The sequence below is a fragment of the Azolla caroliniana genome, unplaced genomic scaffold, assembly GCF_043228905.1.
Source record: "Azolla caroliniana isolate FFs.n. ecotype wild unplaced genomic scaffold, voAzoCaro1.0.p SCAF_16, whole genome shotgun sequence".
NCBI classification, from domain to species: domain Eukaryota; kingdom Viridiplantae; phylum Streptophyta; class Polypodiopsida; order Salviniales; family Salviniaceae; genus Azolla; species Azolla caroliniana.
In genome coordinates this window covers 8,461,494-8,476,068 of record NW_028230451.1, presented here as the reverse complement: position 1 = coordinate 8,476,068, position 14,575 = coordinate 8,461,494, and the positions used below count along the sequence as shown (strand labels likewise).

General features: G+C 40.7%; 2 protein-coding genes across 2 annotated transcripts; both read left to right on the top strand.

Annotated features, from left to right (window-relative positions):
- Nucleotides 1-262: 262 nt before the first annotated feature.
- LOC147853921 (uncharacterized) lies at nt 263-9,273 on the top strand. The gene is made up of 4 exons (XM_087332463.1): nt 263-396; nt 577-708; nt 777-1,090; nt 9,210-9,273. Exons 2-4 carry the CDS (start codon nt 583-585, stop codon nt 9,271-9,273), a joined length of 504 nt encoding a protein of 167 aa, XP_087188589.1. The 5' UTR covers nt 263-396; nt 577-582.
- A 1,175-nt stretch (nt 9,274-10,448) lies between these two features.
- Nucleotides 10,449-14,344, top strand: LOC147853920 (uncharacterized). Its single transcript, XM_087332152.1, has 3 exons — nt 10,449-11,672; nt 11,867-12,407; nt 12,502-14,344. The coding sequence occupies exons 1-3, from the start codon at nt 10,548-10,550 to the stop codon at nt 13,971-13,973; spliced, it is 3,138 nt and encodes a 1,045-aa protein (XP_087188278.1). The 5' UTR covers nt 10,449-10,547; the 3' UTR covers nt 13,974-14,344.
- The last annotated feature ends 231 nt before the right edge of the window (nt 14,345-14,575 follow it).

Below are 14,575 nucleotides of genomic sequence, written 5' to 3'. Positions count from 1 at the left end.
ACGATTATAGGCAAAAGATGTCATGTATAGAGAGGATAAGATTTTTTCATCATGAATACCTGGATGCCTTGAATCATTTTGGTCCAAGATTGTGGCCTGGATTGCGATGCCAGTGTTTATTGGAAGTAGGGATTGCAGTGGATGAGAGTACCAAATCCGAAGGTCTCCGAAAATATGATTCTTGGTTTCAACTAGCTTTTCGGACCGAAGAGGTGTGGGATCTCCAAGACAAAATATTCTCTATGTGGGAGCGGAAAGAAGTCAAGGGGCAAAGATCAAAAAAGGGAAGAATTGATCCACAAGTTGAGATGAAATCAAAGACCAAGGGAAAAAGCGACTTGGTAATCGAGGAGTTAGCAGAGGACATGAAACTTTTACCTTGGAGATCATTACAAGGTATCAAAGATGATAGATTGTTAATATCCGTGCTATCTCGAGTGGTCGCCAAGGAATTTAGTTTGGACGAGATGGTAACAGACTTGCAAAAGTAAGTGTTTATAGTATACCTTTTCATGAAAGTCTTCAATTATTTTGAATATCTTATTTCTAATTTCATATTGATTGTGCAGTCACAAGGTATACATGAAGATTCAAGAGTTGATGATGCAAAAACTGAGTTTACCGACATGGGAAGAAGTTGAACAAGCCTGCCCGATAACTTCTTCCTACAAGGCATTGGAGGAATATTTTATTGTATTTAGAGAATGGGTATGTGTCTTTTGAATGTTGATATGTTAGAAACTAATGTTCCCTGCTAACAACAATGACACTTGCAGAAACCATCAAAATCGAAAAAGAACAACGACAATAATGACGGTATTCCAGCGGCCTTCATCACGCACTTAGAACGTGCGAAATATGAGAAGAGAATGACCAAAGGGAAGGAAATGGAACTGCCCGAGGATTCGGAGACTGTAAAGAGTTTTTTGCATAGGTCTGATCCTTTCAAACAGCTTCATTATAGTGTTTTCAATGGCGAAGTATCCCAGATGCTCGAACTGTTACCGAGAAGGCACTACACTTTGCTGATAGCTGACATACCATATGGTTTCCGTATTGCGGGATCAACATATGATGATGTGCCTTTCAAGTACCCTCAGATCGAGAAAATGGTAAAGGATTTCGCAGAACTGACATTGGCCCCCTTGTGGAGGATAGTCATATTTCATAGCATGGGGCAATCACTGTCAGTCACAACAGCTTTGAAGTCCCATTGTCATGCCACTGAACACATGCATTGGTGCGTTATAGTTCACTTTTACTCATTACAGTACTTCTTATTATATGTACACATTTACACCTCTAATACTTGATTTTCTTTCTCTATAGGATCAAAACAAATATTACACGTAGCCCTGGCGATCGAATGGTTAGTGCGGTCGAACATTTTTGTGTGGGCTACTATGATTCAATTACAAAGAAGAAGGCTAGAGCACATTTCAATGAGCGTAACGTGGTTAACTACATCATGTGCCCAGCTGTAACCAAAAAATTAAGACATGTGTCAGGGGATAAAAGTATGGTGAACCCTTATCAAAAACCTCAAAGATTGATCAACCGCCTCATAGAGCTCTTCTCGAATCCAGATGATTGGGTCCTAGACTTGTTCTCTGGCACAGGTATAATATATATATTTAATTTCAATCCTGTCGATCAAGTTTAAGACGTTACTTCTTATATATACTTGTTTGTGTTCATGCGACCATTAGGTACAACGACAGCTTGTGCATTGAAGATGTTTAGAAACTGTGTTGCATTGGAGAAGGACCCTGCTCAAGTTAACTTCATCAAAATGAGGATCACAGGAATCTGGGACTGTCCAGATCAGGATCAAGAAGTCGGAGCAAAACACATCAACGAGACAGAGATGTTCCAGATGACTTCGCGAGAACCAATGGAACCAATTGATGAAGAAGCAGGGGAGCTGGTGGACCTGGAATATGTAGCACAGTTTGACCATACATCAGATTCAGGAGAGCTTGGAGATGACACGAATGAAAACAGTCTAGAACAATCAGCGCCAGAGGAACCTGCTCTGCCTTATTTGCTTATAGATTGATGTAGATGGCGTAATGTAAAAATTGAGGATTTTGAGGCATAATGTTCACCATCACTTCATATTATATTTGTATATGAGAACATCTATAATTGTTTATCGTTTAATTAAATTCACCTGTTCATAATTTCCCTTTTTAATCATTATTGGAACCGTAGTTTGTATTTACATATAATTGGTCACCATGCTCTTCTTCAGTTTGAGATATTAACATGATATTGTAATTTCTCATTTCCGTTAGCATGACTGTATATAAAAAGGCGAATGTTTTTTATAATAAGAGGTTTTTAGTTACCTACGGTTCAAGTCTACTGGTTCCACATAGTATAAATGAATGTCATACGTAATTGTTACTCTTACCAATTACATTGTCATGAACTATATGACATTATACAATGAAACTATCGATATACCCGTCCAACAAGTGGGGTACTACTTTATTCCTAAACCCAGAACCACATATTTATAATTACGGTTTATGTAGTTTTACTCTACAATTTGAATATGGATACCAATTTTAGAACTTTATATTGAACCAAGTCTTCAATTGTGCTCCATGATATGCAAATTGACACGAATGTGGACACATATACAGTTTAGTAATTGCTAGGTTTTTTTTGTTCTATATTTAACCATCAAGTCGCAAAAGGGGTACGCATGCATCGTATATTTTCGATATCAGGCTAAAATAGGGTACTTTTCTACATCTGGCCAACTATGCCAAAAGAGAATACGACATATTACCTGTTTCAAATGACCCGGTGTTCTATTTCTTATGCTGACTTTATTTAATCCCCAATAGTCCACGACCAAACAAAGCGACCCGTCCTTTTTCTTCACAAAAAATATAGGAGCACCGGCTGGAGACTTTGAATGAATAAACCCATGTGCAAGATTCTCCTCGATGTATTCTCGAAGAACCTCAAGCTCAGTTGGTGATAGATTGTAGATCAGACCCCACGGTGGCTCTTTTCTTGGTTGGAGGTCAATGGGACAATCGTACGGCCGATGCTTTGGAAGTACACTAGCTTTGACTTTGTCGAAAACATCAACATATTCTTGATATTTTTTGGGAATTTGGATGTCTGAATTCCCTTGAGTGGCACTAGAAGGTGTCACTGATATTGCAAACAAAAAGAGTTCCTCCTTTCCTCCCATTTGGAACATTTGTTGCAATGTGATAGTTAAGATTTGGTGAAAAGGAGCTGGTGCATTGGTAGAACTATATTCTTTAAGAGAATAGTCTTGGGTTCGATCCTTAGCAATGATGTTTTCTATAGAAGGGCACCAAATTTCTCGCCTCCTCCAATCAATTTGTGGGTTATGTAGCTCGAACCATGGCAAACCAAGGACAATTGGATGCTCGGGGCTACGGATTATATTAAAGGAAACTACATATCCTAAATCACCTAAGAGTATGTGTATTGGCTCAGACTCTTCGAATATCTTCCCGGAAGCTATGGGACGTCCATCAATCACTACTACAGAAACTGGGCAAGGAAGTGTATGCAAGGATATTTGACTTTTTTGGGCAAAATCTCTATCCATGAAACAAGAAATGGCTCTGGTATCTAAGAGGGCTTGGACGTGAAGTTGGAAAATTGGTATCCTAACTTGTACTTGGGCTAAGAAGACTCTACTAACATGTTTGGATGAAATGGAACCTACACTCGGTTGTACAGAGCTAGGGTTGTCCAACCAAATGGCTCCTATTTTGGCCAGACTTATTCGTTTGACTCCTATTCTAATTGGCTTAGGACTTCAAACTTATTGGACAAGGGTGGATTATTCATAATATTAGAATCACTAAGTGCTTCTAAAATGTTGGACTCATTTTTATTGTCATAGTGAATGTGATTTACCTGACGTCTCGGCCTACGGGAGCAATGAATGGCTATGTGTCCTAGACCTCCGCAATATAAGCACAGACGGTTTGATCGGCATCTTTGCTTCTCTTCTTTTGACAATGGTCCTCAACATTGGGTCATATCGATCTCCATGGGCGTCAGCCTATCCATTGGGGCTGGGCTACGTGTTTGCCTTGGGGTTGGAGCAAGGCTATACGTTTGCCTTGGAGACGATTGCGCCGTTACTGATGCATAAGTTGGTGTGTATCTTGATCTTGTTATTTGTTGTTGTCGCTCACATCGACGCTCAAAAAGACGATTATCACACCGTATTACTCGACTAATAGCTTCTGTAAGTGATTTTGGATCCTCAGGGAAGGTAAGAAGTAAGTCCTTCACATCACTACGAATACCGGAACGAAATTGCTCCATTAGGGCTTGTTCATCCCAAGGAATATCACTTGCGATGAGACGAAAATTAGCTGCATATGTTGAGGCTAGTTGATCACCTTGACATAGTGTACGAATCTTGTTGATTGTCGTTCTTGCCCCATCTGTATCTCCGAAGCAAGCCTTAAATTCTTTAACAAACTCCTCGAAATTATGTAGTAGAGGAGAATTTGTCTCTAGTAATGGAGCAAACCATGACAATGTTATGCCACTCAATAAGCTGCCCACTGACCTGACTCATGATGCATCTATTGGATAACGCGTGGGATGCATTTGGATTACCAACCACACTTGATTCAAGAAGCCTCGGAAATGCACCCTCAAACCATCAAATTTAGCCGGGAGACTGATTTTGGGCTTTTTAATACTTCCTTGACCTTCAACCCTTTGTTGTTGTAAAATTACAATTATCGATTCTAATTGTTGCACCCGTCGCGTAAACTCTTCTTGTTGTTGTTGCTTCTCCACAGTAATCTTTTGTAGATCCCCAAGAAGACATTGTTTCTCTAATTCGAGAGATGCGAACTTGGATTTAAGACTCTCCATTTCTGTAACAAGGGTGAGATATTCTTTTGAGTTGATGATAGCCATGGTTTCGTGATGTTTATAGAGGAGGATAAGGGGGAGGGGGGGGGGGGGGGGAGAGAGAGAATTCGAATCAAACTGTCAGAACCAAGAGAAAAGATAGAGTGGTGGAAGAATGATGGAAAGAGATCGCAAGAAGAGAAGAATGAAGTGATAAGAGATGAATGAATGTATTAATAAATAAGATAGAACTAAGATGGATACAAGATAGGCGACAAAAGCTTAAGACTGGTGTTGATTCGAATTGGTTTGAGAAGAATTATATGTCTATATTTATAGGTTCCTATAGCCTAGTGATTTCTATAATGTTCTAGAATGTTTTAGACCTAGAATATTCTAAGAAGTTCTAGGATATTCTAGAATGTTCTAGACCTAGAATATTCTAAGATGTTCTAGGATATTCTAGAATGTTCTAGAATGTTCCAGAATGTTTACAATAGTCAGTCTATTACAAGAAGTAGCTTTTATTATTTTATATGATTATATGCTATCTTAATGGTTGGGTTCTTGATTATGTATTACAAGGTCTTGGGTTCAAGCCCAAGTGAAGCCATGATGCTTGTATATTCATGATGCTTATGTATTCATGACATATATGAACAAGTGTCCGGGTGTGTTTGATGCCCAGGTGGTCTATCCAATTGTTTCACTAGTACTATTGGTGTAAAACAAGGTTGCCCCCTATCTCCGACTCTTTTTGGGATCTACATTGATGAGATCACGGATTTTATTGCTTGTAAGGGAGGCAACGGAGTAGTCCTTGGGGAAACGCAAGTTCGTATCTTGCTCTATGTAGACGACGTAGTTTTGCTCTCTGAATCCGAACACGACCTACAAAGGCACCTTAATGCCTTACATGACTTTTGCGCACAACGAGGATTGGTAGTGAATCTAGGGAAAACTAAAGTCCTTATCTTCCACACATCGGCCAAAGTTAGAGCTAAGTGTCACCTAACTATCTCCCATAGCCGAGTTGAGGTGGTTAGATCATATGTCTATCACAGAGTCACTTTCAATGCCCGCTCAGGTAAATTTTCGATGACACAAGCAGCAAAGGATAGACTTACGAGAGGACATGCATCCCTCTCACTCCTCGAGAGACAATGCCATCAAGCATACTTTCAAGAGCCACGGACTAAAGGGTGGCTCTTTGACTCATTAGTGACTCCCTCCCTCATGTATGCATCAGTGGTTTGGGCTCTAGGACTACCATCTTTCATGTGGACGCAATTAGAGAGACCATTGGTGATAATGTTATAACGCCAACTCCGAAGCAAATCGACAGTACCACATGACATTATTAGGGTTGAGTTCACTTTACCCCCGATGTTAGTAGAGACACTTTTTCAACTTGTAGTCTTTATCCACAGGATACATAGCCAACCACATGATAGAATATCCCATCAAGCCTTTACGGCCTCTCGATCACTGTATGAGTCTGGTTATACTAGATCATGGTATGGCATGATGGTAAGTTGGCATCTTGCGAACAGTCTAGACATTAATAACCTCCCTCCCCTTAGGTACAACCACGCGATTGATAACACTTTAATCTCTCATGAGGACCACAATAAAGTAATACGCTAAGAAATATAGCAAATTTACACTCGGTATAAATGGATCATCCCACTAGAGCCACTCCCATCTAAAATGTTGTACTATAAGGAACACTTCATGCACTTCTCTAAGTTAGGTTTTATTACGTGGCCAAAATATCTAGATGTATTCTTACCACATGCACTAAGGGTTGCTATTGGACAACTTAGAATATCATCTCACCAACTTGAGATTGAGAATGGTCCTACTAATGGAGTCCCTAGGGAGGAAATGATATCTAGGTTATGCCCCATAGAGATAGAGGATGAGTACCACTTTACATGCAAGTGTCCCACCTACGCCGAAATAAGGGCAAAATACCAAGACATATTTGGTTCCTCTCCTACCCTTCCCAAACTATTAGATACTCTAGATATAAAGAAATTAGGCAAATACATCCTAGAGCTAAAACAACATAGAGAGGATAAGTTACAAAATGTTGACAATAATGTTGCTAATGCCCACCAACATGTAAGAAATGAAGTTTTCAGGAACATGGGGAGACAACGAATGTCGACACACCTGCACCACTTGGCCTTTTCCTTGATGAAGCAAAAAACCAAAGAAGAATCAAACGCCCTCAGATGTTGGATTTCAAAGCAACTTGACGTGGTGTAGAAGCAACAAAGAAAATAAGGGAACAAGAGCCACACCGTCTACAAGCCATGGTTGGGGCACTCTATACACTGAGACCATGGGTCACACCCACACCAAAACCCTTTGACTTCCCACTTCTTTTCAAGAGGCTTGGGTGGAAATGAAATTTGGCTTAGTGCAAAGTCACTTCCTTTTATCAAGTATACCACATTTTGTACACTACTAGAACTCTTTTAGTTTAAGTTCTATTTTTACTTTATTTTATTTTAGTTTTGATGATTGGATAAATACCAATTTTGTTGTAAACCAACTGTCTCATGGGCCAATTTTGGCCTTAAGAAGACGTTAATATATCTTTCTTTCTTTCTTTCTTTCTTTCTTTCTACTTAAAGAACAAATGAGAAGAAAACATGATCTCTTGTCCACGACCAAAAGTTTATTTGATTTAGGCCAAGACACATATGACCACAAAACAGTGGGGCGAGAAGTAGAAATACAAGGGAAAAATATATTCTTCCTTCTTTAATGTAAATGGGCCTTGTGAACTAGGAGACTTTTGATTGGACATGCACGTTTTTTATTCCTTTCATCGTTGTAACCGTAAATCCAACCTAAATGAATGAGAAGAAATAAGATGAACTCTCTTCTTCATTTGTATGTTTTAAAGTATAATCAATCGCCTTGTTAGATTCTAATTGATGGCTTTCACTTCTTCAACAAGCTACACTAAAGAAAAGATGCATTAAAATGAGGTTGGGTCCACATTGTGTTGGCAAAAAACATAATCACTTTTTTCTCATTTTCGGGTGGAAAGGATCTTCAACACCATAGCATTTTGTGCACATAGGCTGGATATGACATAATCTCTTTCTACCTTTAGTTTCTCTCTCCTCTCTTGAGGTAATAAAAGAATTAGTGTTTCCTCTAGAAGGTTAGGGTATTCTAACACTTTCGAAAGTTTTGCCTCTTCCTCTACTTGAGGTTAATGGGTCTTTCAAAAATCTGAAAAATCTTATGCAAGACATACTTTCCTTTCAATTCACCAATGTTAGAGTGAATTTATCCTTAGTTTACAGGGGGTTATGCAAAAGAACCTATCTGTTCTACCACAAATAACAAGGCAACTATGATGTTGACTCATTCACTTGAAAATCACAATTTGAAGTTTGAACCAAATGAAGTATTGGTTTAACATGATGGAAAAGGATATCTAACACAAGACTTTTTCGTCTTTGATATGAAAATCTCCTAGATTGGAATGGCATTATGGATTATGTATTTATCTACAAAATTGTAAAGTAGATAGATGTGGAAAGACTATATTTGTTTGTGCAGTCCTTAAACTTACCTTATAAGTTAGGACCCATATGATTTTGTCGTTGATCTAGAGGCTCAATTTAAGACATGGGACACAATTTTATCTAACCATTGAAGTCACTATGATTCCCACACACTTAAGGAAGGACTGTTGTTGGTTCACATGCATTAACAAAAAATTATCACCATGATTGGTGTCATGTGGGAAGTCCATAAACTCAAAAAACAATGCATGGAGGACATTCTTTTGAGGTTTATGGAATACAAGAAGATTATTATAAAATATCCCTCATGTATGGGGGTAATATCAATAATACCCTCATGTTCTCAAAAAATATACAATTGGTCAAAATGTAGCCCATACAATCAATTTCTCCTTAAGGTTGGTGTCTCATAATAGAAGACTTGTGTTTAGTCTTTTTATTAACATGCATAACATTGTGATCAAAGTATGCAATCTAACCACAATGTGTGATATTCTTAGTATTATCCTTGTTCTTCTTTGTAGCATGTTATTGCCTAATTTTTGAATTAATATTACTATGGAGATGCTTGCACATGATTTTGTATAGCATGTTTATTTAACGCTGAAATTTAGGAGAAAACTAAATTTATGGGCGTTGTGGGATATGTTCTTCTTTGGCAAGGGTATGTTTTGAATTATTGCAAAAAATACAATGGGTATTATTGACATTATCGCACTTGGGGTCCTTATTTATTTATTTCTCTATAAGATTCCATTGTTTCAATCTTTTGTCCAGCATAAATCTCCATGACTCTAAAACATCTAATCAACATTCTGAAAAATCATTGGCACACAAGTAGGTTGAAAATATGTCCATCGTGAACCTAACAATTGCATGGGTTTGCGACACATGAACGGTGGAGTAATGGAAATCTCCCCCCCCCCCCCCCCCCCCCCCCACTTGTCTTGATTGTCGAGTTGTTGAACACCTTTAAAGCATGAAGCATTCGATCATGTTTCTATGCTTAACATTATGTTATTTCTTCCAAATATATATGCATTGACCTCAACCTCACAACATGCGAAAAAAAGAGGGCATATATGCATTATGGATGGCCCACAAGGATGTTAATCATATTGATATCTAGAGATAATAAAAAAGACTAGATGCAGAAATAACTCGTACACAACGGGATGCATATAAAGGTAGTTGCGGGTCGTGTGGGGGAAGAGTAAAGAGAGTTAGGCCAATGTTTGAAGATGAAGCCAGAATGCGTGAGGTAGAAAGCAGAAAGTAGAAAGCAAGCAAATGTCTAGCTATGTGTCAACAACTCGAAGAAGGGACAAAATGAAGGGGGGGGGGGGACCGAGGGGGAGAAGAGGTGGGGCAAGAGAGAGGTGGAAGTTCATCATGTCATGTCATGTCGTGTCATGTCGAGTCATGTCAAATATGAGAGAAGGGGGGGAGTGTCCCACACACCACCACTTGGGGTGTGAGGTTATATGGGGGATGGTGGTCCATGATGATGTATTTGTATGTAATGCATGTATGTGTGTATTTGTGTATGTATGTTTCCAATATATACTACTATATATTTTGTTCATGTGTGTGTTTCAAAGGTTGGTAATCCCGGTTAGGTTTTTGGGTGTGGGTCACTTTTTCTTCATTCTACGATAGGAGTTTAAAACAGAAACATAGACAATAGAAGACGGACAAAAAACTTCTCTCTCTCTCTCTCTCTCTCTCTTTATCTCTCTATCTATTCTCTGCTCTTTTCTTTCTTCTCTGTCTCTCTCTCGGGCAAAAGAGAACCACCTCTGAAGTGTGGGCCTCTCTCTCTCTCTCTCTCTCAATTCCTTAGCCCATTTGTTTCTTGAACCAGAGGAGAAAGACACAGGGATAGAGACAGAGACAGAGACAGAGACAGGAAAACAGAGAGAGAGAGAGAGAGAGAGAGAGAGAGAGAGAGAGAGAGAGATGTTACCTCGCCTGGCCCTGCTGCTCCCCTTCCTCCTCCTCTTGGTTGCAGTTGCAGTTGCAGTTGCAGTGAATGGTTCCCCTCCGAAGCACCCTTCCCCCGCCGTCTCCTTTCCTTCCCCTGTTCTTCTTTGAGAGACTACATGAGCCGAAAAGATGCTGCAGCAGCCCTCTGAAGTGATCATGTACAGTAGGAAATTGCCCCTGGATCTCAACAGGCACACCCTAGACCTCAACAATAACTGCCAACAGGATTTCGGCGGACTTGGGGATGTGAAGGTAGTAGTACCTCCGTTGCCGCCATTTCCAGGTGTTTCAAGAACCACAGTAGGGGGAGACAGAGGAGGAGGAGGGCCATCAACAGCGCCCACCAATTGGACCATTCATGGTATGTATGCTAATCCTTCCAACCTCAATCATCATCAACATGTTTTGGCATCATCCCCATCTCTGCCTCTGCCTCTGCCCCTGCCTCATCATCTAGAAGCTGCTCAGTCTCATCTGCTTCCTCTGCCGCCACAGCCTACCCACCCATACCTCCACCCCATGGCCACCGCTGCTGCTGTTGGGTTTTTGCAGCAACAACAGCAACATAGAGGAGGAGGAGGCAATGCCTCGTGGCTCTCTAATTGGCAGGAGGTTTTCCAAGGTGTGCTTGTTGCTCAGAAAGGAGGGGCTGCTATGGAAGCCGCCACCGGGTTTCAATATCACCAGAAGCTCCCCCATCAATCCTTCATCTTACCTCGTCCACCCCAATCTGCCACTGCCACTGCCTTCATCACCCCTGTGCCCATTTCATCCTCTAAGACCCTGATATCTGACCCCCCTGCTCCCTCACAAGCCCACCCATCTACACACCCGCCCCCATCTGCACATTTGAATCAGGTAAAGAGGGAAGAGGGCATTGTCACCACTGTTCCTGCCCCTTCCCCTCTGCTCCATTCTGCTGGTCATGCACAGGCTCTTTCTACTGCCCAGGCAATGAGATCTAGCGATTCTGCTGTTCTCCAACTACCCAAACCGCCTCCGCAATCTCCACCTCGCAGCCCTACAATTGCCCATTCAAACCATTTTGTAAAGGGTGAAGAAGAAGGATGTCACAGCGGCGATGGCGGTGGTGCATTTTCTCCTCCGTCTACCGATCCTGACACTCCCTCTACCCCAACTGGAGAAGTTATTATCACCAAGTATACCATCAAGTCCCCTGCATGGTTGCCAGAAGGGTGGGTAACAGAAGTTCAGACACGCAGAACTGGCACCACAGCTGGCACTCGAGACAAGGTATTCCTCTCTTTCCTAGGCTCGATTTCTTTCTCCAGATCTCTCCAACCCTACATTGAAGGAGAGGCCAAATGTCAAGGCTCATCATTCACGCATCAAAAACGTCTTTGTTTTTGTTTCTCCATATTGAAAATGAGGATCTTTTCATTGTTCCTGAGCTTATGTCAGTTTGTTTGGCTCTTTGGTTTGAGCAGTATTACAAGGACCTCATATCAGGCCGTCGTTTCCGCTCCCGGAATGAAGTCATACACTTCTTGAGTACTGGGAAAGGAAGGATAAGAAGAAGACATAGGGGCAGGAGGCTCCTCAGTAATGTTGCCGCTGCTACTGTTGCCTCTGGTACAGCTCTGACTATAGGGAGGAACAGTTTCGACCAGAGATTGGAATGTGCAGAGATCACTCCTTATACACCACCATGCCAACAGTCTAGGGGCTTCTTAGTTGGCCCTTCAATGAATACACCTACCGGTCATGGAAGTTTTCCTCTACCACAGTTACCTCCAATATCTGCCCCTGTAGCTGAAGAGATTCCATCCTCTTCTGTACAACCAAATGTTCTTGTTCCCACCTCTACCAGCATACAACCACCCATCTCGCCAATTGGATTGAAAAGAATTGCTCCACAAGAAAGTCCACAAAAGCTGCTCAGCAAGAAGAAGTCAAAGAATTTGTCCTCTCCAAAGGACATTGCCAATAAGCAAGCCTCCAGGCTATGGCAATGGCTGCAAAAACCAGGTGAGTTGTTCTCAGTCTTTGAAGATTTTTTTTCTCTGATATGCTCCTTTGCAATGGCTGGAAACCCTTCTTAGGGTTTGATGTTTATTAACAGCTCCAAAAAACAACCATGAGCCTTGTGTGCTGGCCATGAACTCAGATAAGATTGATTCCAATACTGAGAACTTAATGACACGGTTACCAGAAAGGCTCGAAAGAAAGAGTATGGAGGAATTGGAGAGAGGAATCCGAGCAGCTCAGAGGACAGTTCAATTGGGGAGAGAGATACAATCAGCCCAAAGGATTGTAATGCAGTTGGGCAGAGAGATGAAAACAACTGTGGAGAAATTGGGTCATGGTATTCAAGCAGTTCAGAGAACTACCGAAACTGGAATTGAAGATACGTTTTCCAAAGATTTTGTACATGGAACAGAAAGGGAAGCAACCAGGAGAGCTAATGAGGCAATGTGCAATGTAATCCAAGCTGCCCAGACAATTGATACTGCAATGGGGAACGTGATTCAAGCAGCTGAAAGGATTGATAGTGCTATGGGAAATATAATTCATGCATCTCAAAAGCTTGATGTGGCAATGGGCAATGTAATTCAGGCATCACATATATCAGAATCAGCCACATGCAGCACGCCTCTAACAGGGGAGACAACTAGCAATAATAATCCAAGGTCACTGGATAATGTAACAAAGAAGACTTTATTTCCATCTGTTGAACATGGAATAAATGCAAGCCAAAAGCCTAATTGTGCATTAGGCTTTGCATTTCAAGGATCTCAAGAACCCCCTATATTTGCAATGAGCGATGGTCCTCAAATATCACAGGAACCATATCTGGTCACTAACAATGTTGACCCAGCTACCCAAATGACATCGGCATCCTTAATGCCAATTCTGTCCATGGGAAATGTTGCACAAACAGCTCTGATACCAATTACTGTGGGTAACATGGTCGCCCATATGCAACCCCTGCCACAGATAACTCCTGTCACAAACCCCATTGTAATCCAACCACCAGTCAAAATCCCTTTTGTTAAGTCCATAGGTAATCAAATCCCGAACGGTAGTGTGTGTGCATTAGTTGACGTAAAGCACACTACAATAAAAACAGAGAATCTAGCTGTATCTACCCAAACATATCTTCCAGATCTAATGCCTCCTCTGGAACTTATGCCCACTCCTGAAGAAATTAAACAGATAGTTGAGGTAAAGCCAAGACATGAGGGTAGCTTCTCTATTTTGAATCCAAAGTTTGATTTAACGAGGATTTGCCCAAATATGACAAGCCGTCAGAGAGCAAAAATGGTACAGAAACTGAAAGCCAGGTATGCTAGAGGTCTGCTGGCGATTCTGGGAAAACATTTATGTTTAATGGCTTTAGGAAGTGAAACTGGCTTGAATGCTATCTCTAGTAAAGCAAATTGCCAAAATTCATCCCATAAATTTGGTGTCAGGAATACAGCTGCATGGGCACAGGAAGCAGCTCTCTATGATGTATTGAAAGAGTGTCTGCCTGAATTTGATCAGTTCTCGGATAATGAAGATGGTACTGATGATGAAAGCGTTGAAAGTTAGGGCTCATGTGACCTAATTTGTATAGGCATACAATTTTTCAATCTTACATCACTACAAGCAAGCCCACAAGTTGAAGATATGTTTTACATATATGCAATCAAGATGGAGATGATTGCCCTTCACTTGACATGGCTTAAATCTTAGCTTATACAGATTCATACACATCATTTAACACCCATTATTGATTGTATCAGGAGGGTGAAGCATGGTCAATTTCATTCCTCTTTTTATGTATGTTCACACCACTTTTTTGAACTGGGCATGTATCTGTCATATTCGCATGCCCATATGAAATGTTTTGGGGTGAGATTTTGGGACCACATCACTCCGTCTTGGTATTGCCTACTAAAACCTCCTTCATTTCTTCTTTACACTCTTTTTACTACATATGAAGTGTCAAAACTAGATCCTGGAAAATCTTCTCTTTCGATAAAGTAAAGACTGAACCATTTCTGTGATATAATGCACAAAATTATCTATATGCACACAACTGTTGATACAAGCAGTTGTAACTTGAAAAGAATCATTCAGCTGTAAAACTGCTTAATTAGTGTAGCATGTATACAAATACTGTTTTCTCCTGATTTGATATAATTATCAAT